Raw genomic sequence first — 25,396 nt, forward strand, 5'->3', positions numbered from 1 at the left:
GTAAGGCAATGGTGCTATTTTTCAGGGGTTGGAAGGACAAAATGACCAGATATGAATGTTTAAAACCTAAACTGTTTTCTGACAATGCCTAAAGTTATTTGTTATTTTCAATTAAATTTGGAATCTTTGGAGAAAGACAGAAATTGAAGGGCCTGGGCCTGGAGAGTGGAAATACTTTCTGGGGAGACCTGGAAATGGAGAATTGAGTAGGTGGGCAGATCTACAAACACTTTCCAGCTGGCAGGTGATGCCAAATGGGAGAACTCTTCTCTCCCTCCTCCCCCAAAGTTGTGAAATTGTGAGGTTGGTGCTACTTGAGGAGGAGGAGGAGCAGAAGGAGAAGGAGGAGGAGTGCAGGGCACGAAGAAGGAATTTCCATTGGCTTTCTTGTCCTGTACAAGCTCACAAGTTGAAAAAAGGAAAAGTTCCCTTCCTGGTCTAAGGTGTGGGGAGTTGGCACAGAATTCCTTAGTGGGCAGTAGCATGGTGGGTGGGCATGCCTCTCTTTCAGAGCAAGGAGCCTCAGCCTTATAGTTCTGTGAGCCAGTGAAATGATTGGATTTTTCTACTTCAGAGTTGGGCTGCCTATGATAATCTGACCAGTAAATAGAAGAGACATGGGTAACCTAATAGCTCCTCTTCGTAAGGAGGGTGAGATGTGGGGTGGGGGAAAGACAAATAAAAGGCACAAAATCAGTATTTGGTTCCTTCTCCCCCTCAAACCAAACTTATTTGCTGTCTTTCAAAAATTGATTTGGTGGCCCAAGCCACAATGTAGACCCATAGCATTTTTGTTTGTTTCCACATAGAACTGTATTTGCTAAAAATGCATACCCATGTGAGAGACCGTCTTCAATGTGATAATATTTGGAATGTACCTAGGCTGGGCGGCTTTACAAGGGGTGGCTACATTACCCTGGATTACCTGAAGTGTGCTCCAAGCTGGTGTGTGAAATACTTATTGCTTAAGCTCCTTGTTTCATTTCCCCTTGGGGCCAAATTGGTCCTGCTCCTACCTACCTTTGTAGAAAAAGCCATCCCAGCTGCTGCTGATGGCAGCTTGTGACTTTTCCCATTTTGCTTATGGTAGATGATGTTAGAATAGAATCAACTTTTTACTACCCCTAACTACGCCTAGGAAGGAAGGCGAGGTGCTCTGAAGTGCCTCTATGTGATAGAGGGTAAAGTAAGAGGAAACTTCTGATCATTAAAGTTTTCCAAAATTGGGATGGTCTGGTCCAGGAGGTAATGGAGTCTCCTCTTTTTTTTTTTTTTTTTTAAACCCTTACCTTTCGTCTTAGAGTCAATACTGTGTATTGGTTCCAAGGCAGAAGAATGGTAAAGGCTAGGCAATGGAGGTTAAGGGACTTGCCCAGGGTCACACAGCTGGGAAGTGTCTGAGGCCAGATTTGAACCTAGGACTCTAGGCCTGACTCTCAATCCACTGAGCTACCCAGCTACCCCTGGATTCTCCTCTTAATGGTAAGATTTTCATGCCAGGACTGGATGACTTCTTGCCTGGTATTTTGTACAGGGAAATCTTGTTCAGGTATAGATTTAACTAGATGGTCCCTGAGGTCATAGGATCATTGAATCCCAGCTTTGCTATTTTCTCTCTATGTGATCTTGGAGAAGTCACTTAAGTCTCTTGGTCTGAGTTTGTTCATCTGTGAAAACAAGGAGGCTGACCTAGATTTCCCATGAGGTTTCTTCCAACCTTAAATCTATGACCAATGACCTTCATTTTACAGATGATGAGACTTGTGTAGGGTAAAAAAAAATACTGAACCAGGATTCCAATCCAGCTCCTCCATTTCCAAATCCACTATGCTGGCTGTCCATTGTTCCACTTTATCTCTTCTGATCCTGAGATTTGGAGATTCTACATTACCTTAGTTAAGGCATACAGGAATATTTGGAATCAACAAGACAACAATGGTGTAGCTCTTAGCCATCACTTTGGCTCTCTCTGCTGGTTGTCTTCAGGCCCTATTTTGTATAATAGCTTCTCAGGTCCAGGTTTGAGAGCCCCTCTCTTTTCCCTTCCATTCAAATATAACCATCTGTCAAAAACAAAATATATAGAAGTCATACCTAATTTATCGAAGGGAGGCTACTAGTTTTAGTGGGAGGTAATTTGAAGTATTGAGAACATCAGCACTGAACCTGAGTTTCCTCCATTGTAGAGATAATAATATTTGTATTACCCATATCACAAGACTGTTATGAGGAAAGCGCTTTGTAAATTGTTAAGCACTTTAGGCAGTGAACTCTCATTAACTGAAGCATTTACTGCCAAATACAAATGAAAAGTTTAAATTAGGTCTAGATTAAGACTGTTTAAGATCATTGCTATTTGTCAAATTTAAATGTATTCCTTTTTTAATCTTATTTTTATTGATTTTTTTTACATTACCATTTCTGAATATATCCATTTCTCTTCTCCTAAACATCCATCCCTAGAAACAAAGAGAAAAAAAATTATTTCATCAAAACCAGTCGACACATCAACCTTGTTTGACAGCAAAAAGATCAATTGTTAGCTAGGTAGCTCGAACATTTATGAAGAGCTTACTATGTGGCAGGCCTTGTGCTAAGTATTAGAGGTACAAATGCATGAAAGCAAGATAGTCCTTTCCTTCAAAAAACGGAGATTCGAATGGGAGAAGATGTGCAAAACAGGAAGCGGAAAGGGAGAGAGAGGTTACTGCTGAAAAGAGGCTTGGTTTTAGACAAGAAAAGATGAAAGTTCACTTATTAGAACCCACTAAGGTTCTGGTGTGGGGATTGATGAAGATCAGGGCCAATGTGCAAAATTCTACACCTCTAGTCCCCCTACATCTGCAAAGGAACAGAAGGGGGTATATTTTCTGAACTCTAAGTCAGTCTTGGTAATTACAATGACACTGCTTTCAGTGTCCCCCCTCTCCCTCCCCCATTTTCATCTATGAATATCATTTTCCTGGTTCTGTTTCTGTCACCCTGCATCAATTAAAATAAATTTTCCCAGGTATCTCTGAATTTTTCATATTAATCGTTAATTATAACAGAGTAATATTCCATCACATTCACGTACCCCATTTTGTTTTGCTATCCCCAATTGATGGCTACCTATTTTGCTTCCAGTTCTTTGCTACCAGATAAATTATTGTCATTTATATACTGTTTGGATATGAGACCTTTCTTTTTGTCTTTGACTTTCTTGGAATTATCAACTGGTGGTGCAATAGATAGAACACTAGACCTGGAGTCAGGAAGACTAGAATTGAGATATTTATTAGCTATGTGACCCTGGGCATGCTACTTAACCACCATTTGCCTCAGTTTCCTCAACTGTAAAATGGGGATAACAATAACTCCTACCTCCCAGGGTTGTTGTGAGGTTCAAATGAGATGATGTTTGTCAAAAGTGCTTAGGACAGTGCCTGGCACATAGTAGGTATTATAGAAATGCTTCTTCTTTTCCTCATACGTGTAGAACAGGGATATTTTGATTAAAAGGGCATTTTCACAGGTTTTTTCTTTTTTTTTTTTTAAAGACATGATTCCAAATTACTTTTCAGAATGGAAATTCACAGAAATGGACAAATTTGTAGCTCTGCCAGTGCTGAATTAGTGTAGCTGTCTTCCCACATACCTCTAATTTTGATTACTTCCACATTTTGTCATGCATCAAATATGTTGCATGTGTAGGACAAAACCTCAGAGTTGTATTGATCTGCATCTCTCTTACTTTTAATGATTTGGAATAATCATTCATATAGTTGTTAATAGTACTTAGTTTTTTCTTTTGAGAATTTTATTCTGGTATCCTTTTAACAACTTTTCACTGAAGAATTGCTCTTAGTCTCATATATTTAATTCCATATCACTACCTTTATCAGAGATTACTTGATATAAACATCTTTTCTTTTGATACTATCTTTTCTTAGCTGCATTAATTTTGTTTGTGCAAAAATTTTTTAATTCAATGTAATCAAAATTATTTTAGGGATCTTTTTTCAGTTCAATAGAATACATATTAAGCATCTAGTTAAGAGATACAAAGTTGAAACAGTGTACCATCTCTGCCATCATGGCATTTAAAATCTAATTTGTGCTTGGAAAATAAGACAAAATAAGACAAGATTCTGATTATAGATTCAGAACTGGACGTACCCAAGAGGCCATCTAATTTGAGATATGGGAAAACTTGGTCTAGAAAGGGAAGGGGACTTTTTCAAGGTTCTACAGGTATTGTTAATGGCTGATCTGGGATTTGAACCCATGTTCTCTGACTCCAAATCCAGGATTCTTTCCACTGTTCTGCACCCATTGTGAATATAACTGCAGCTTGCCTTTTTAGACTAATCTTACATATACCCTTAAATGACTGATATTCCAGTCAAGTGACCCTATTTGTTTCTCTGAATTTTTTTCTTTCATCTCCTTCCTCTAAGCCTTTTCACAGGCTGTCCTACATGTCTGGAGTGCCATTCCTTCTCAACTCAGTCCCAGAATTTGTTTCTTTCCTCAAGATTCTACTCAGGTGCTGCTTCCTATAAGAAGCCATTCTTAATTTCCCTGGATGTTAGTGGTCTTTACCTCTCTTCAAGATGTCTTGCTTAGTATTATTGTAAATGGTGGATTTCTCCTTGAGACCAGCAACTATTTTTAATTTTTCCTTAGTATTTTCAGCAACTCACACAATGCCTTACACACAGTTTATCCTTAATCATGATACTATTTAGCTGACATGGAATATAGTCTTTATCCTGAAGACAACTGGGGCCTTTAGATAGATGCTTTTGAACAAGACATGACATGAGAGTTTAACTTTAGGAAAAATCAAATAAAATGTGAGAAAATGCATTGAAGAAAGGAAAAACTAGATAGAAGAAGTAAGTCCAGTTGGTTTGTTATTCCAATCATTCTGATGAGAAAATCTGAAGTTAAAGATCTTGGGTTGGCAAGGCTTTGGCACCAGCTGTTTGTGTGAATTTAGGCAAGTCACTCTCTCTAAGCCCAAGTTTCTTCATTTTTACAATAAGGCAGTTAGAACAGATGAACTTTGGCCCTTTCAGCTCTAAGTCTGTGATCTCAAGTAATACAGTCCTAAACTAGTTGCTGGCTTGAGGGATCAGACATGAAATGCTGAATGTTGGGGGCAATTCAGTGAAAGAATCTACAGGATTTGGTGATTGATTGGGTAAAGAGGAAAAGGGAGGAGTCAAAATGATGGGAAAATTTAGACCCTGGTAGATTAGGAGAATCAAAGTTATCATTAACACAAATCAAGAAATCAGGAAAGTGAGCTATTTTTGACAGAAAGATGATGAATTCAATTTTGGACACAATGAGTTTCAGGTGATGTCAAGATAGGCAAGTGGAAATTCCCAGTAGGCAGCTAGAGATACAAGTTTGAAAGCCTGGGAAAGAGCTGGAAATAAAGCATTGAGAGCCCTCCAATTAGACGTGATGGGTAGAGGCTCTATCTAGAGGATGAAGGAAAAAAAAGAAAAGAATATTCCTTATAGATAACATTAAAATATAAGCACTTTTTGTGGTTTCTATTCATTATAATTAAAAAAAAAACCTGCTCATTTTAGCATCAATTTTTTTTGTTTCCTATTTTGTAACAAGTGGTCTGTGATAATATCTATATAAACATTTGTCTCCCAGGATCTGGAAAAAATTCCAGTATCTCAGAATCCCAGGGTGGTTTCCAATTGGAGACAATCCACATCCCATATAACACCCCTGTGTGTCTGGGGTGGGGGTGGGGGGAAGGCAGGGAAAGGAGTGTAGAATGACTGATAAAGCCACACCCTAGGAGTAGGCAGTTTTAGCAGTAGAGAAACCAACTCATCACTTGTGTGTGTGTGTGTTTTTAATCACATTCTGATAAAGAACCTTTTGCTGTGATAATATCCAGCTTTAAACTTCTATGAAATAGTCCCTAAGAAAGAAAGTTAATTCTATTCTGTGGTATTTGGTAAGCTCAAGGAATAAGGTTTTCCTATAATACTCATATCTCACACTCAAATACCCACCTCATAATGACAGACCTATTACAAAGCCAGAAGGTAGCTTTGGGACAGTGAGCCATATTTTCTCTTTTATCTCTTATTTTCTTACCCCACTTAGATTCTCCTTCTAACCTAGCATCTTTAACCAACTAATTTGTCCATCTTCCTGAAATTCACTAGATTTGGAACCAGAGAATCTGCCTGAATTTGAGATCTGGTGCTGAGATTTTGGGCAAGCCATATCCTCAGCTTCCTCATATATAAAATAGGAATAATACTTTCATTACTTAACTTGAAGCATTACTTTTTTTGGGGGGTGGTGGGTGGTGAAGATAAAAAATGATATAAATGAAACAATGTTTGTAAGTTACAAAACATTAAATATAAATGGAAATCACTATTTTCTCTCTCTTACCCCATTGCTACAGAAGAGAATTGTCTTGGAAAAAGGGTGCTATGGAGAATTGGCCAGCTCCCATTTGTAGTGTAATACAGTTAAAGCAACATTCTATAGAGGGAGGACTAGATTTAGCTCTTCTTTTTTTAAAACTTTATTTAATTAATTAATTTAGATAATTTTTCCATGGTTATTTCTCTTCATGTTCTTTCTCTCCCCTCCTCCCACCCTTCTCTGTAGCTAGTACACAATTCCACTGGATTTTACATATGTCATTGATCAATACCTATTTCTATATTATTAATATTTGCATTAGGGTGATCATTTAGAGTCTACATCCCCAATCATCCCCATCAACCCATGTGATCAAGCAGTTGTTTTTCTTCAGCATTTCTACTCCCACAGTTCTTTCTCTGGATGTAAATAACTTTCTTTCTCATAAGTCTCTCAGAATTGTCCTGGATCATTGCATTGGTGCTAGTAGAGAAGTACATTACATTTGACTAAACCAGAGTTTTTTAACCCTTTTGGGGTCATACCTCTTTGGGAATCTGGTGAAAGCCTATGAAGCCTTTCTTAGTATAATGTTTTAAAACCATAAAATATATAGGTTTATAAGAAAAATTAATTTTATGTTATAAAATAATATGTATTTCATAAATATTATATGAAAATATTTTTAAATCAAAATTCATGGACCCCAGGTAAAGAACCTCCAGACTAGCTGATTCTTCTGGCTCTCAAGTTGAGACATACCAGAATTGAGTATCTTCCTACTCCCTGGCCTTACCCTGTGGGTAAGGGCATCATCTCATGATAAGAGTCAATATAAGTTCCCTTCAGAGCAGGGAATTTCATTTTTGTCTTTGAATCTCTAGGACTTAGCACATAGTAGGTGTCTAATGTTTATTGACTTGAATAGAAGGTCTGAAGAAGCCATGAAGTCCTGGTCCATCCTGGGACTCCTGGTCATTGAACATGAAAGGATTTAGAACAGTTCTATTAGGCAATGGGGAGGGATAGCATAACTATAGGAGCATTTTTAATTAAATTACTTTTTGAAGAAAAGGAAAGAAGTTATTCCTTCTTTGGGAGTTTTCGAGTCAGGGAAGGATAAATTTTGTTCTTTTAATGAAGCTGATCCATATCTGAAAAATTTTCCATGGGTTACAGAGCTCTGAAAGAATTTTCTGGGGATGCCTTTTAAGCACATTAGATGGAGACCCCCCCCCACCTTTGCTTACAGCTTTATCTATGTTAAATATATTTTGTGTGATTTTGTAAGGACAAGAGCCTTGTGGGGACTCTTCAGTGTTTGTGGATCATGTCAAGAGCGTCTGAGCCTTAATAACCTAGCTTCTGGTTACCGAGGCCACTCTGATTGATTGTGCTGCATCATGCCCAGATGTGGGCAAGAATTCCAGATGCTAAATACCTAATGATGTTTGTGTTCATGCATGCCATTCCCTGGTGACTTTTCTAAGCTGGTTTGGTTACTGGCATAAGTTTCCAACTCCCTCTCAACTTCCAGGCCAAATGTCAATTTCTCTAAAATAAAACATGACTTTTGGAGGAAAATTACAAGAGCTAAAGCTTGATTTTGGACAAAGATCTTGCCTATGTACCCACTTCTGCCTTCTGAGAATATGTATATATATAAATTTATAAATATAAAAACTCTCATTTTATCTCCACACATATTAAACAATAATAGGGTTCTGAGATAAGTAATAAAACTGAAGCATGGAGGGTTAAGTGACTTGCACATCACAAGACCTCAAACTCAAGGAGATCTGGCTTTAACTGCTTCTTTGTGATTTTGCAATCACATTGCCAAGTAGGTATTTGAAGTGTGAGATATAGGAGGAGAGGTTTAGAGCTAGAAGGGAACACAGAGATCATCTAGTCCAATAACCTCATTTTACAGTGAGGAAACTGAGGCTCGGAAATATTAAATGGCTTGCCACAGTAAACACTAAATACTTGTTGATGAACTGATGGATTGCCCAAGAGCAAAAAGGCAGTAAGTGGCTGGATTTGGTTTTGGGTGCTCTGATTTCAAATCCCACTGGCTTTCCAGCTGCGTTTCTGCAGGGGGAAAGAACCCTCTGAGAACAGTGCTCCCAATGGAAATGCTGCTGACACATATACCTTCAAATGCCCGAATGGCATCAGTGTAAAAATGTATGTGCCTCGGTATTTGAAAAAGTCATGATGGTCTTTGGGGCATTAGCTCTTTTCTGGGTGTCTTCTCTTGCTGTTTTTCATTTTCATTTAATATAAGACTAATAAATCTTATTGTTAAATAACAGAAAGATTGCATCACAGCATTCAGTATTAAAATGCACTCCCTTTTGGGGGAAGCCAGAGAGATGTGTTTACTCTTTAGAGAGATTTAGATTTGATTTTTTGTTTTCTTCATGGTAATTATGTTTGCACTTTGTTGATCGCTAGTTGTGCATTATTACAATGGAAGGTGACAATTTGATTGTCTTCAATTGGAGAAACAAGTAATTTTACATTCACTAAGCTGTCAGGTAATACTAACTCACAGTATTGAGAGCTCCTGGCAATGCGGCTTGGCACCTATATTTAACTGCTTTGATGTTTGTGTAACCTCTGCTGAATCAGAAATACCTTGCCTGCTTGAAATGGTTTTCAGCAGGCACAATGAGGTTTTCATTAGGCAGACACATTGAAAATGAACTGCAAAGCCATTGTTTCTCTTTTATGGGGAAGTACTAATGTGTGGTTTAGAGCAAATTGAGTAAAGATGAGCTTTGAAATGTGCACCTTATTTCATTACAGGAAAAGGAGAGGAATGATGGAAGTGCTTCATTTAGCTAAGAGGGGGCGCATCAGCTTTATTAGATATTTTACATAATTTGGTACAAAACCTCATGAGATAGGAACTTCCCTTTTTGGTGAATTCTCCTTAGTAGGAGTTTTCATTTTCCCCCTTTCCTGGAAAGATTGTACCAATTTGGAAAATGGTACTGTGACTGGGAAATAGTGAAGGCTTGTTCGAATGCAGAATTTTATTTATTATTAATTAGGGAGGCAGGGTCTCCTACTAATGAGAAGTACTTTTAATACCTACCTCACAGGGTTCCCAGGAGACTGATCAAATGACCTAATGCATGAAAATCATTTTGCAGAAATTTTAAGTGGATGAGGATAATTGTTATTATTGTTATTATTACTCTTTTTATGATACTTTCAGTCTTCAATTAAATTCATCAGGCATTTATGAAAAAAAAATTGTTATGTTCAAGGAACGAACTGGGCAATGTTCTAGGGATTCCAGGACAAAAGAAAAAGTAGCAGTTCCTGCCCTCAAGGAGCTTCTATTTCTCTGGGAAGCCCTAGATTTCCCTTGAGCAAATGAGTTTCAAGTTGCAAAAGTAAATGCTGTGTTCACTTTAAAGACTCTGGTTCTCATCTTATGTGACCAGGAGAGTCAAAGTGTGAACACTTAAAAATAAATCCATCCTGCTATTATTTTAGACAGCTTTTCCCTCAGCTATTTAGGCAGGCAGCCTTTCAGCAGAGCAGCCAAGCTATTGGACTTGATTAAAATCCTCCAAGTTAATGTTTATTTATAGTACCCATTGTTTAGTTTTGCTTATTGTTAATTGACTGCTCTTATTTATATACTCTGTCCCTGGTTTCCTAAAACAACAAACCCCCAACAAGTTGCTGGTAGATAAATGGTGAGAAAACTCCAAGTCTTATTTCCATCTAGGAAAAGGCATTGGTAGAGATTACATGAAGGCAAGACTTTTTGCACCAGGGGAGAAACTGGATCCCCAGGGCCACATGGCATGGTCCTGGGACTCCAGCGAATGTTAACCAATTAGACAGACGTGGTTACGTGATGTAACATTATCAGGAGAAACAATTCATGAGTCAGAGCATTCCGAGACACATGAGCCTCCAGTCCAAAGAACAGTCTTAAGCTATATAAAGTGACAGAAATATTGTCAGCTAAATATACACTCTAGAAAACACAAACTTGGGTGACTTGAGAAGAAGAACCTGGCTCAGGTAGCGAGCTCTTTGGCTGCTTTGTAGGGACTCCAGGGAGCCTTTGAATGCACTGTGGAGAAGACTTAGCTGAGCTGTGCTCTACTGATCAAAATCCTTTCTTAGAAATATCCTAAGGATTCGGAGTATCTCTCACTTGGACCTCTGTAACTGATTTGACAGATGACTAAAATCTGAGAGTTGTTGTTGTTTTCCTGAACAATATTTTGGGTGCTTGTTACCGTATGTATTCCAGTAGGCCTGCCAACCAAATAGAGATTCCTGGTATTCTCCCTGGCAGCTTTGAAAGACTCCGCTTCTCTTTCATTTGCAGGCATGAGAGGTGAGGAAGAGATAAACAGGCAGAGGAGGAGGCAGGGGAGGAATTGGAGGAGAGGTTAGGCAGCCAAATGGGGTGATGGATAGAACAATGGCTTCAGACCCGAGTTCAAATCCAGCTATACTACATAGCTCAGTGATTCTGGACAAGTCACTTAATCTCACTTTGTCTCAGTTTCCCCAACTGTAAATGAAGCTAATAATTAAACCCTGGACTCGCCATGTTGTTATAATGATCAAATGAGATGAATGTAATGTGCTTTGCAAACCTTAAAGGATTAAATAAATGCTGACTATTGCTATTAATAATAATACTATTATTCTCAATGCAAAGGTTGACCTTAATAAAATTGCACAAGTCTAGAAGGTCCAGCATTGATGACTGATTGCTTCTCTGTTCCCTATGTGGTAGATAGTGGAATCCCTGGAATTATAAGCCCCTTCTTTCTCTGACTTTAGAAGTTTTTTTTTTTTTAAATTGGGATTAAAGGTGAAGGCAAGAAAATTCTGTGCTCTTTCCCTGCCTGGTTTAGGATCTTTGTGGGTGTGCAGGGTGTTGACAGGAAGGAGAGGCATTGTGACATAGTAGGAAGAGCTTTGGATTCAGAGAGAGATCTGAGTTCAAATACTGTTTGGGACATTTGATATGTAGCCATGGGCAAGCAAGTCATCCTCTTTGACCCTCAGTGTCCTCATCTGTAAAACTGAAATACTACTATAGTTTATTCTATCTCATGGAGAAGTTCAAAAACCTAAAAAGTGCTTTTGAAATATGACATGTAATTGGGAAGCTGCTGCTTCCTGCATCTTGGAGTCAGATGCACCATGTTATAATTTTAGGAAATAGCTGTTTATTTCTTAGTGTCAGGTCAATTACAACATTAAATTAATAGTGAATTATCTGAGTTAAGTCTACATCATATTACTAGCCTGGGGCAGAGTTGTAAAAATAAATGTGACTTGGCTTGAGTCTTTAATTTTTCTTTAAATAAGCCAACCATCTGAAGATGGCTGCAAGTTAGAAAAGGGTGTTTTTCTGAATGAAAATAAAAAGCGAACCTAGCTAGAAAAGGCATACTATTTGATAATGATCTTTTCATAAGGCATAAAAACATTTTTCAAAGTAGATTCAAAAATATTGTTTCAATAAATACAGTGGCTACACTACATGAGTCCTAGATAGACTTGAGACATGGACGCCTGCCAAAATTTGTTTTTTTTTTTTTAAAGGGAAAGTCATTTTGAACAGATACATGCCTTGAAAGTATAGCCTACAACTCTTGACATGTGCAAATTGCCTTAGAAAAGTGACCATAAAAAAACAAGGACCCAACAACAAAGCCACCCTGCCACAAGCTCCTTCCAAAATAAGTTTTATAGAAAAGATTCAGTATGGCATCGATAAAGATATCTCCTGCACTTAGTTGAGAATGGCCCCTTTAGTGCCTGTGTACCTGATTTCTCTTTCTTCATTCAACAGACTGAAAGAAAGCATTCTTTATTGCTTGGGAAGGTTGACCATTCAATTCAGTTCGCTAAATAATAAACACCTACATATGTGAGACACTGTATTGGTGCTGAGGATACAAAATCAAAAGTGAAACAGTCCTTGCTACAAAATAACTTAGAGGGTTTGTGGGAAGGCACACAACTCCCTGCATTCATAGCCAAAACATCCAGCTTTTTTCATGAAGTCTTTGATGCTTCCCTCTCACCCATCCTTCAATTTTTGGTCACATTTTAGGGACTTTTAAAAGAACAGAGGTCCTTAACCATTTTTGTGTCGTGGATCCCACTGGCAATCTGGGGAAGCCTATGGATCTCTTCTTAGAATTATTATTTTTTTTAGACCTAAAATAAAATACACAGTATTATAAAGGAGATCAATTATATATTTAAAAAAAACTTACTTTTACAACAGTGACCAATAGATAAACGTGTTTTGCATGACAATAAAAAACCCCCAACCTTTGAGGACCCCAGTTAAAGAACTCCTGATCAGTTCCTAAAACCCTTCCTGTCTTTAGAAGTTTTTATCCTTGAAGTTCCATGCCCAGAAGCGTTGCCCAGTGATTGGACATCGAGGAAAATTGGTTCTACCTGCTGGATTCAGAGTCATGCCAACCCTGGGGAGCCAGGTTGGGCATTGGGGGTCCAATGTTCCTGAAAGCAGATAGAGATAATCAGCCTTGGGAGTTAGCTTTCCTGGATCATCCCAGTGCCCCCAGAAAACCATCCTGTTTAACCAATGTGATAAGTTGACAATGTAGTTTTTCTCTCTGATTATAATGTACTCTGTGTAGTCAATACACTGGTACCATGTGAGTGTAATTTCCTCTTTTATTTTATCTCCAATGCACTGTATTATAAATAAACAGTTAAAAAAAAACACCAAACAAATCTGTTGCATCTCCTTTTAAGATTGTACCACTGTAGACACTTGTTCTAGTAAGTAGAATTGGGCCCATTTGATTGCATTTAAATTTCTCATGCTTCAGCAGTTTGGCTGGGAGCACAGTAAAGAAAAATCCCATGAGCGAGGATAGTTTAGAATAATAGAACTTGATTTTGTGTATTATCGCGGCACCATTTGCGCTGCTTCAGTTAGGGTTGTGTCAGCACTTCCATTATAAACCCCTGTTTTCAGGGGGTTAGAGCTAGGGAGATATTTTTTTAATACAAATTAAAAAAAAACAATTCATTGGATGGATTCTAAGTTATAATAGTGTGGAAATAAAACAAAGTATAATCAAATAGAAATTGACCACTTCTACCTTTTTTTGGGGAGGGGGGAAGGGAACATGATTTTTTCCTTTGCTTATTAGTAAAATGTCAATATCTTAAGCTAGAGTTAAAATACTGGACCCTTGGGTGAAAAAAATTTTTAATGCAAAAAACACTGATCTAAGCATTAAAAAAAAAAAGCATCGCACTTGACTTTTTTAAAAGCTAAACTGTGGGCATGTTGGATTTATGTGGCTGTTAAGGGGAAGCTGTTGTGGCAGAGTGGTTATAGTACTGTCATTGAGAATAGTCACATGTGTCTTGCCAGCTTTGAAAATATAGTTTTCAGAGGATCTAGACAGGAATCTTATAAGAGAGTCATTAAAACAAAACAAAACAAACAAACAAAAGAATTAGTAACTGAGTATATACCCAGTAAAGACCTAAGCTGTCTCACTTGTTTTAAATTATAGTGCTTCAGTAAATAAGGAGTAAGTTACAAATTTAAACCTGAGATTCAAGAACCTTTCCATTTTGGTTCGTAAACAAACAAACAAAAAAAGAAATCAATAATCCTAACAAATATAAACTGTCTTCAGTTTATTCTTAAGAAAATAAATTTATTTCATCTTATTTCAAAATTTTTGATAGCTATCCTGGGTTAAATGTAAGAAACTTAGAAAGAGAAAGCCAAAGATAATGTTGGATTTCTGAAAGGCCTTCCCTGGAATAGTGAAAAGAATGCAGGGATTTGGAGTCAGAAGGCCTGTCTTCAATCCGGGAATTGAATTGATTACCTGTGAAAGTGTGACCATTCTCATTTTTCTTCTCTAATCCTTGCTTTTCTCATCTACAAAATGGGAGTAACAATAGTTTTGTTACCTACCTCATGGCATTTTGGCAGCAAAGTGTCTTCATTGCTCTATAAATGCAAACGATGATTCTTATTTACCCTAAAACTTGGATCTGGCATCACTAGATCTACAATTGCAGAAACTGGTAGAAAATCAGGGTTCTAATCTGTCTTAGAAAAGATAACTGTTATGTTCTAAGTATGTGGAGGCTTTTCTGAATGGTCACTGGAGGAATCACCAAAAGCCTGTTTATGAAGTCGAGGTGAAGCCTTTCCCGACTAATTATATTCAGCGTGTAATTTCTAAACTTCACTCTGAATTTTGATTTTCAATTAACACTCCCAATTTGAAGATAATTTTCTATTTAATGTAATTGCAGGAAATAATTTATTGGCTGATTAAGACCGAGGGCCCAGCCTTCCTTAAGAAAACACTCCCTAACAAACCAGCCTTGAAACCCAACTCATAGTTTTGGCCAGATTTAGACTATTTTCACAGCTGCACGGTTGTGTTTAATGAGGATGGTGCACTATTGTTCCTTGGTACAATTTATAGATGGAATTATTCTTAAGAGACTGTTTTCATTTCTGGTTCTGTGTCATGATTGATTTATCCCAGAGCAATAACCAGAGCCATTGCCATTGGAAGGAGCCAATTCAATTTGTAATAAGATGATGTCTGCCTGTCAGGGAGGTGAAACCACTGGGAGTATGTTATGTTGCGCCTTTCAATTGTAGTAAACAGTTTTTTTTAAAAAATGTCTCTAAAATGGCAGCCTATTTATCTTAATATGAACATTTACATTCTTCCCTATATGAGAGCGTCTCTTTTCATTCAATCTATGGAAACATCTTTTTTGTTTGTAGATATCTTCTGAGAATCTTAGGTCACAGTTTTTAAAAAGTGATCCACCTTGCTTCAGAGGTACCCAGAGGGCCATTCAAAAAAGATCCAGGTGGTCTTAGAGACTCACTAGTGTTCTCTGAGGGCCTATCACCTGTTGGTTATTCTTAGCCAAGCTGGGTTTGACTTATTTCTCTTCCCTGTCTGAGGATTCTTCTGCCAACATTTCCTACCTTTCTCCTCCAGGGAAACACAGAGATGGATTCCTCTGTGCCACTTCCTGTTGTTTTCAAGGTTCCATTTTTAACAGAGCTTTTTGTTCTTATTTGTAGGATATGTAAGGATGGGCTATTATAAACAGGTACTCATATTTTAATATGCTTCAAAGTACTTTCAGGGCTTGTACTACTTTTATTTAGAACTATGCATAATTAGATTAGCTGATCCTATATTAATTTTTTTCACTGTAGGATACTAAATCTGAGCCCCCTCATTAATTGTGAGAAATTTAGCATTAGCTGTTAAATCCTATGTGAAACATGGGCTGCTACATAAAAACTACTGTTTAAATTGGAATTAACTTAATTATTTTTCTTTGCACTTGATATTTCCTTCACTGCAATATTCATGAAAGCATGTGACAGATTTGTAAATTTAACTGTTAATCTCAGATTTCTAGACCCTTTAATCAGTATTTATTTGTCTGTAGAAACAGTACTAGCAAGTTAATGATTTGCTAATTTGAAAAATGCTCATGTGGTTTCCTATGTTAACTGATTTGTGCATTTTTTAAAAAATGGTATGAAATCAATTAATGTTTAAGAGCAATTAAGGTGGGGAGTCTTCTTCCTTTCGTTACATTGCAGTTTTAATACTAAAGATGTTACAAACTTGAAGTAGTTTCAAAAATTTGGGAAAAGTATATTCCTGTTGTCATGCCTCTGAAGTTGTGTTTTCCTGATTTGCTTTTATCTATAAGATTAGGAAAATCCTTTTCTTGAGAATAAAGTTCTATCACGTTATAAAAAAAATCAGTTGAATAACTGTAGCTCTCTATTGTCTGAAAGAGCAGGTCACAGACATTGTATCTTCTCATCCACTTGTTGACTCCTCAAATGGTTTCAGATAAGAGTTGTCAATACATTTATTTTGGGGCATACGTTTGAATGAATATGTAGTCATTTGTTTTGGAGGACAGATTAAAAAAATATTATTCACTGCAGTCATTTTACCATTCTCATTTCACTGGATTCTTGAAAATGCTTTGTACTCTCTAATATAAAATGGAAATATAATTATTTCAGGCACTCAACTCAAATGGTACAAAATTGCCTTAAGACTAATCACACATTATCAGCCAATCAATCAATATGCCACTTAAACTTTTATAGCAGTTGACATGTAAATATCTTGGAAATCTTTGGAAAAGAATCAGATTGGCTTCAAAAAGCATTAAGCACAGAACTCATTAATAGAATGCACAAACTAAATCAGAACTCAAGAATCTGATTTGCTTAGGACTTCCATAGTAAATTATTTACTTCCCTGGCTAAATTTTCTAAGGGCCCTGCATTGACTTTCTTCCTCTGTGATTATAATTTGGTTCTTATAAAGGCTATTGAAGGAATTTAGGCCTTTGGATTCTTCCAATCATGCTCACAGATGACTAATTTGGACCCAAGGAAAGAGAGGTGTAGACTCCAGAACTGTTCCTTAAAATCCTGTTTGTGGGGTGGTTGAGACTGGGAGAGAAGAAAAATATATGAAGAATTTTGATGAAAATTCAGTAGTTATTCAAGGAAAAGATGGAGATTTTATAATTCTATATAGACATATAACACATCCATCCCCCTCATAGAATGTTCAGATTATATAAGAGCTTTAGATCTGGAGGGGACCTTGGAGGCCAGACTTAGTCCAATGCTAACATTTTACAGATGAGGAAACTATATTTATTTATATTTATATTTATATTTATATATTATTTCTATTGGGGCCTGTGTAGGAATGAATATGCAGTCATTTGTTTTGGAGGACAGATGAAAAAAGAAGTGAAATAACTTGCTCAAGGTCATAAAGTAGCAGAAACTCTAAACTCCTGGAGGGTTGTGGACTATTTCATTTTTGTTTTTGTATCTTCAGTGCCTCCTACATCAGTGCTTTGCACAGTTTATGCTTATTAAAATCATCTTGCTTTTTTTTTTTTTTAAACCCTTGTACTTCGGTGTATTGTCTCATAGGTGGAAGATTGGTAAGGGTGGGCAATGGGGGTCAAGTGACTTGCCCAGGGTCACACAGCTGGGAAGTGGCTGAGACCAGATTTGAACTTAGGATCTCCTGTCTCTAGGCTTGGCTCTCAATCCACTGAACTACCCAGCTGCCCCCCAAATCTTCTTGCTTTGACTTGAATGGCAACACCTATTCTCTCCTGAGTTCATGTCCATTAGAGAAGTTACTTTTAAATATAGAGTTAGGCTATCCATCAATCATTATATTTATTAAGTACCTACTTTGTTCCAGTCACTGGAATTACAAGTGGACCCCTTCTCAGATATCTTTAAATACCTAAAATAAAATACATAAGATGACTATGAGAACCAATTCTATTGAAATAATGATGTATTTTTTCCTCCATTTAAGTATTCAGTCTTCCCCGAGTTCTATCCATGGGCCTCTTGAGGGCGGGCTGGCCTGCCTGCCTTCCTTCCTTCCTTCCTTCCTTCCTTCCTTCCTTCCTTCCTTCCTTCCCCTTAACTTCTGTGTATTGGCTCCTAGGTGGAAGAGTGGTAATGAGGGTCAAGTGACTTGCCCAGGGTCACACAGGTGGGACGTGTCTGAGGCCCGATTTGAACCCAGGACCTCCCATCTTTAGGCCTGACTCTCAATCCACTGAGCTACCCAGCTGCCCCTCTTGAGGGTCTTTAGAACCCAAGTTGGTTTAGAGCTGGTGGAAGGCTCTTCTCTTCGACTCCAGTAGTTCGGGTTGACCTATATACCGCCTTTTTCCTTCCGCAGAAGAATGTCTTCCAAGCAAGCCGCCTCTCCATTTGCCTGTGCAGCTGATGGAGAGGAAGCGATGACCCAGGATTTGTCCGCTCGGGAAAAGGAAGAGGGCAGCGACCAGCACGTGACCTCCCACCTGCCTCTTCACCCTATCATGCACAACAAACCTCACTCTGAGGAGCTACCAACTCTCGTCACCACCATTCAACAGGATGCTGACTGGGACAGCGTAATCTCAGCCCAGCACCGAATGGTAAGTCCGCATCGAGGAAGCTCCTCCTCAAGTCGAGCGCGCCCCGAGAGTCTCTGAAGGAAAAGTTAGCCACGCGGGCCATTCTCGGCGGCTCCTGCTCCGGCCCCGTGCTCTTAGCCATTAACAAAGCAGCTGAATGGCAGGGACCAGACAATGTTTGACAGGCGGCTGGTTTGATATTTAACTGATGTGCGGGGCCAGGTTGACCTGTCAACAGCTTCTCGCCAGGTCTGAAGGGCACGCTCGGCTCCCTCCACGCACGGAGGTAGCTAGACTCCGGGAAGATCCCCGTCTAAGTAATGGTCCCGTGGAGTGTGCCCGCGGATTCATGGCGTAGAATCTCATTAAGTAATCATATGTATGGGAATGAGGTCATGTGGGGAATAGATCTTCAGTGAGGAGATGCAGATATTCATCATCCTCTTCCTGGGTCGCATTTGATTTATAAGGAAGCATTTCTAGCACATGTACCTGGGCATTCATTTAAAAAAAGACACAGAAAGCTCCTGAGGATCGCTCCATCAGGCTGCAAGGAGTTTTGCCCGAGGCAGAAACAACTGCAGATTCATGCCATAGATCAGCCGGCCTTTCTGAGGTTAAACACCAGCTCCAACTAGCCAAATAGACGCCATTAATTAATATGGGGAAACAAAGTCATTGCCACATTGAAATCTAAAAGATTCTCTTTTTTTAAATATTTGGAACCGACGGATGCCTCGGGATCCTTCCTTAGATGAGCCATTGGGGTTCCCATTCTTTATTTTTGGGGCTTTATTTTTTAGGAGTGGGGAATTCAGACTTTCCTTTTTAGGAATAATTTTGAAAACCTCGGTTTCCTCCCAGTACTGTAATAATAACTTGCTTTTGTATGATGCTTTAAGGTTTACAAGACACTTTTTTCATGGCAACTCTGAGGAGGAAGATAGTACAAGCATTATTATGCACCAGGAAGCCGAGGCCCTGGGAGGTACATGGAATTCCTCGTGACAGTATCCCTGGTCTTTTTCGGAGGGGGCATTCCAGTCCAGAGTCGTCCAGTGCAGGTCTCTTGAGGCCAAGGCCAGCCATTGTTCTGTCCACTGGGCCGTAATCTCACCACCTTTTTTTTTTTTTTGGCCATGCCTCTAGAGTCAAATGAAATGGTTCTATTTAATGATAAAGCACCTGCGTTTAATAAGTTTGGGAATCACATGGCTCACATCTTCACATATTTTTATAGACATGAGTTAGCTGCTGACACACCCAGGGCTGTGGCACAACCAGCCAGGAGTAGGATTAGTGATATCTTCATTTTACAGATGGGGGAATAGATCTTTTCTGGGCAGAGCTGAAGTCTTAAAGTGAATAGAAAACACCTCAAAAGATACACCCAGAGGCAGACATTCTTCATGGTCAGGCCTATCATTGGAAAGCAGAGGATGCATAATTCTACAAAGGTTAGGCAGTTTCTTGGAAGAAATACCATAGTGGCATTGGCAACAATTTAGCTTCTTGGGGTCTCAGTTTGTTCATCTGTAAAATGGAGATAATAATATCGTGTAATATAATGTGAAAGTTCTATAAAATGTCAAGTATCATTATTAAGGGTGGGGAGAAGGGAAAGGCCGATGAACATGTCAGGAATCTCACTGATCAAGGCTCAGGCAGAAGCTTTTTTAGTCATTGTGCTTAATTGAAAATTTGATGACTGGTTCACCAGGAACCCACAAAACAAGAGAGAAAAGGGAAAGTTCCAGTCACTAATGTTCTTTTCCCCTTACCTTTCTCAGAATGTCTAAAGCAGGAAGAATTCAGATGAGTTCTAAATGTCACTTACACATCCAATTTAGGGGAGACTTTGTTCCCTTTTTTTTTTTTTTAAACCCTTACCTTCCATCTTAGAATCAGTGCTGTGTATTGGTTCCAAGGCAGAAGAGTGATAAGGACCAGGCAATGGGGGGCAAGCGACTTACCCAGGGTCACACAGATAGCAAGTCTGAGGTCACATTTGAACCCAGGACCTTCCGTCTCTGGGCCTGATTCTCAATCCACTGAAACACCCAGTTTCCCCGGGGAGACTTCATTTCAAAACACACCAACCTCTATTGATTTCTTACCTGTGTTTGTCTCAAGGCTCTTTCCACTTCTTCTGCCTTGAGAGCTAACGAAATATGAAGTCACAGAGGTTGAGCCCAAGCCCTAAAGGTGGTTTATACATATCAACAGGTTCTGATGGTTTACCTCAAATTGTTTTGGAGAGGTAGAACTACCACACTGGGGCCTCTTTCTCCCTTAGGTTCCACATTGCTTTGGCTCAATGACAGAAACATTCCACTGGAAGAGAGATAGGGTTGGGAGGCAGAGGGTGAGGGAGGGAGCTGGAAGGGAAAGCAGAGGGACTGCACACTTTAGAGCCTGAAAGGGATTTTAGAGATCATTAGTCCAATTCTGTCATTTTATAAATGATGGAATTGAGGCCCAGAGAAGTGATTAGCCAAAATCATACAGGTAGTATGAATAAGGCAATTAGATGGAGCAGTGGATAGAATTCTGGGCTTGGAATTGGTGAATCTTGGATTCAAATCCAGCCTCAGATACTTACTCCCTTTGTGACCTGGGTAAGTCACTTAACCTCAACCTGCCTCAATTTCCTCATCTATAAAATGGGGATAACAGTAGCCCCTACCTTATAAGGTTGCTGTAACTATTGAATAATATAGCAAATGGAAAGTGCATTGCAGACTTTAGAGAGCAATATGAATGCTAGCTTTTAGTTCTTAGAAGACATAGGTCACCTCACTCTAAATCCAGTGCTCTTTCCTCTCTACCTTGAAAAAAAAGAAAGGAAGGAAGAAAAAGAGAGGAGAAAGTCTAAAAACCAGCAGAGGCCCATGGAGCTAGTGGCTATTGAATAATCAATGAGTAATAAATGATAATATTGATAAAAGGTTATAGACATGCTCCCCGGTGGGGTATATTCTGAACCTGAGTCTTGTTTGGTTGACTTCTCATGAATCCTTCTTTTTTCAGGAAGGCAACTTCTAGAAGGCAGGATAGTAAGGTCACTAGTTTTATTGTCAAGAAGTCAAGTGTTGAAAGAAAAAGAAATTCTACAAAAGTTCCAAGCAGAATTGAGATAGAAAAAAGATAAAGTTATATTTTTGTAATAAGAATTTGACTATTTCTCATAGTCAAAACGTGTTTCCCTAACTTAGAGTGCATCATTTCTGTTTTGGCACGGAATGGTTCCTGCTTTGATCATTTTTCTGAAGACTTGGGAAATGCCAATGTTTTGTGATTTGAAATTTTGGATAAAGGACCTAAGTGATCAGCTATTACCCAAATTTTTATCAAACAAATTTTATAGTAATATAGACTTTTTTAAAGCTATAAGTACATTATACGTAACCACCAAAAAGGCATATTGGCTAGAAATGTTTTCAAACTTTCCCTCCCTTTTGATATCAAGCATTGCTTTCCACTGGGGCCTTTGTGAATTCTGAATGTCTGGAAGCCAAAATATTTTGTCTTAACTTCCACTCTATAGTATTTCCCAGCTGTGTACTTATATGGTGTAATAAAAGGATTTAACAAATGGGAAATAGCAGCTGCATTTGGAGATTCCCTTTGTGCTCCCGTTTCATTTGATAGATGCAGCAATGTGTAACCAGTGCAACGTCAGACCTGCAATGACTTAAATTGCAGGCATCGGATCACCAGCCAGCTTCACTATACTGTACAGGGAAGAGAGAACAATAAGTTTCAGAGACTGGTCAAAAAGCTGCAAATAGGCTGTTTTTCAGGGAGGGCAAGGTTAGAGCCAAATAAAACTTCGGGTAGGCATTTAATCTAATTCTGGTTAATAACTGAAGTGAAGTGTTGTAAAGGTGGGATAGGATGGATAGGATCCTTCTGGAAGAGTTAAAATTCTTGACTCCAGATTAGCTCATGTCAAATAATGGTATGGAAGGAGGAGCATTTTTACAAAGTGATAGGCAGTTTGGGTAATGCTATTGTTATTACTGTTGTATGCCTTGTGTCATTCCCTACCCTCACAGGCAGCTGGAAGAGCAGGCACCATTATTCTGTTATATTTTATACTCAGGAAGAATTTTGTTTTTTTTTAATACCTTTTTAAAATGCAGAAGCAAACTCTCTCTTTCTCTCTCTCTCTCTGTCTCTGTCTCTCCGCTCCGCCTTCCTCTCTCTGTCTCTCTGTGTCTCTCTCTCTGTGTCTCTCTCCCCCTCTCTCTGTGTCTCTCTCCCCCTCTCTCTGTGTCTCTCTCCCTCTCTCTCTCTCTCTCTCTCTCTCTCTCTCTCTCTCTCTCTCCCCCCCCCTCTCTCTCTTTTTCTATCTGTCCTTCCTTCCTTCCAATTAGAAGGCAGATCTGATGTGAAAGAAAGATAGTGTGATGATGTCACAGAAGGAGTTCTGGGTCACTTCTAGGTTGTGCTCATTAATTTACACTAGTTATGACAGCTCTCCGTCTTCAGTTTCCTCCTCTGCGAAATGGGTTAGACTAGAGGAAAAGGAAGGTTTCTTCTAGCTTGAAATGCTAAAAGCCTATAAAATTACCTGTTGGAAAGGAAAGAGACCAACAATAACATTGATAATATTATAATAAAGTCTCTTTTTTAGGAAGTTGTTCCCAAAGTTGAGACAGCACAGATTTGAAAAAACCCAAACAATATTGCTGTTATTTCCCCTCCTTTTCCTTTATAGCAGCCACTATTATAATAAAGAACTATTTATAATAATAATAGCTAGCACTTGTACAGTACTTTAAGGTCTGCAAAACAATTTACACATGATCTCATTATATCCTGCCAACAACTCTGTGAAGCAGATGCTATTATAGTCTTCTATTTTACAACAAGGTAAGGCAACTAAGACTAAGGTTGCTGAGGGTTACATAGGTAGAAAGGGTCCGAGGCAACATTCTATCGGTCTGCTGGTCAACAAACATTTACTAAGCATCTACTATGTGCTGGCTCCTATGTTAACAATGGAGATACAAAGAAGCTACATACAGGAAAAATAGGAAATCAAGAGAGGGAAGGATTTCAGAGTAAGAGGGATAGAGAAAGGTTGTTGATGTCTTAGCTACATTCCTTAACTGCATTCATTTTATGAAAAACAAATGCCTCATTCTGTACCTGTAGCCCACCACCTTGCGCAGTGATGGGCAAACTACAGCCCTCAGGCCAGATGCAGCCCCCTGAAATGTTCTATCCTACAGTGTGACATTATTCCTAATCTGACGAATAGGAGTAGAGTACAATATGATGAAACTTCGAAAGAGTTGCTTTAGAAACAGTCTGACAGATGAGCATTTCCTTTCCTTTGGTCCCCTCTTTTAAAAAGTTTGCCCATCACTGCCTTAGAGAAAAGTTTTCAACAAGCAGAAAAATAGATGCTTAATTAATATTAGTTGAATTGAATTGAGGAAACAAACCTGAAGTTCTTATCAGCAAAGGCATAGGGAAAAATACCATTTGAAACTCAAACATAAGTCTAATTCTGCTTTTGTCCCCAGTTATCCTGTTGGAACCTAGAATTTTTAGTTGTTCGATTGAGCTTGCTGGTGCCTTCATGTGTTGGAGAAGTTTTGGAAGTAGGACCTTACCCACTCTGTATCTATCTCCTCTCTGGATCTAGCCATGTTCTCATCCTAGCTTTACCCAGACCTCCCACAGTCTGTCTCTCTCAGTGGAGTCTTACAATACAAATTATTCATTGACAAGCTTCTTAGGCAGCAATATCCACTGAATTCTTGCTAGGAACAAACCTTTATATTTAGATGCCCTTGATCAAAAGGAAAAAGAAAATGCAACTTTTTGTCAGAGATGCTCTTGTCATCTAGCTGGGGAAATAGAAAAATGCTGAAAGCAACAACTGAGGAACACTTATTCAGAGCAATAATGTCTGTTAATGCAAATAGGTGTACTCTACCATGAAAACATATCAAGTGGTGAGTGGATGGCAAGGATGGGACTGAATAGTCAAGCTGAGTCAGTCATGGAGGGTTTCCTAGAGTTTTTGAAGGAGAAAAGGGATGAGAATCAGTAGAGAGAAGGGGAGGAAAGCAGAGCTACCTGCAAATCAATTGCTGCTGTAATGGCTGGAAATGAAGTAACGGAGAAGGGAGGAAGTGATTTTTGGAGTTTGCAGAAGGTTAATCTGAGAAGTTATGATAAAGTAGATCAGAGATGGAATCACTTTTTTTTTTTGGTCATTTCTAGATCAGGGGAGTGACATGATAGAAAAAAGACATTTTAAGAAGACTAGTCTTGTAGGTTGCTGTGTGAAGGATGTCTTTGAGAGAAGGGCACTTTTAAAAATCAAGAACTCTATTGGAATGAGGTCTTAGGGGCCTGAAATAACATGAAGGTTGGGAGAATTAAAAGAAAGGGAGACAAAGCAAAAAGATTCAGTAGGTTCTTTTGGTTGGAACAGGAGAGAAGGGGAAGGAGGAGAATTGGATAACTCCAAGGTTGCTGGTGGGTAATAGAGTCATTTACTTGGATGGGGAAAGTTGGGAAGGGATAATAATTATGTGTGTGTGTGTGTGTGTGTGTGTGTGTGTGTATGTGTGTGGTAGATGGAATGAAGATGGAGAGCTTTCCTATAAACATGTTGAGTTTTAGTTATTGGAAGAACATTTAAAGGAAGGTATGAGACGAGAGAATCAAAGCCATGGTAAACAGAGCATCTATAGCAGCAAGTATTGCTGAGAAACAGTGAGATATGTTTTAAAGCCCTTGTACTAATGTTTGTGAACCAAATTAATAAATTCTATTAAATTCATCTACTCTCTTAAGTGGCCAACCTCGGTGATATAGGGAGACTATCATTTTAATTCAATAATTCATCAATAATTCATTTTAATAAGCATGAATCAAGCACCTATGCACCACCCAATGCATCCCACCAGGCACTTGGATCCCTGGACACAGAGTCAAAAGAAAT

The 25,396-nt window shown here is 38.6% G+C and overlaps 1 protein-coding gene across 1 annotated transcript in view; it reads left to right on the plus strand.

The window, feature by feature from the left end:
- The window catches only part of SOX6 (SRY-box transcription factor 6), a 676,476-nt gene that overhangs the window by 291,138 nt on the left and 359,942 nt on the right, over positions 1-25,396 (plus strand). Inside the window, exon 3 of the mRNA XM_044680896.1 lies at positions 18,207-18,447. Coding sequence (XP_044536831.1) covers positions 18,211-18,447 — 237 coding nt within the window. The 5' untranslated portion in view covers positions 18,207-18,210. The remainder of the gene's footprint in view (positions 1-18,206; positions 18,448-25,396) is intronic.

The sequence above is a fragment of the Gracilinanus agilis genome, chromosome 6 (genome assembly GCF_016433145.1).
Source record: "Gracilinanus agilis isolate LMUSP501 chromosome 6, AgileGrace, whole genome shotgun sequence".
Taxonomy (NCBI): Eukaryota; Metazoa; Chordata; class Mammalia; order Didelphimorphia; family Didelphidae; genus Gracilinanus; species Gracilinanus agilis.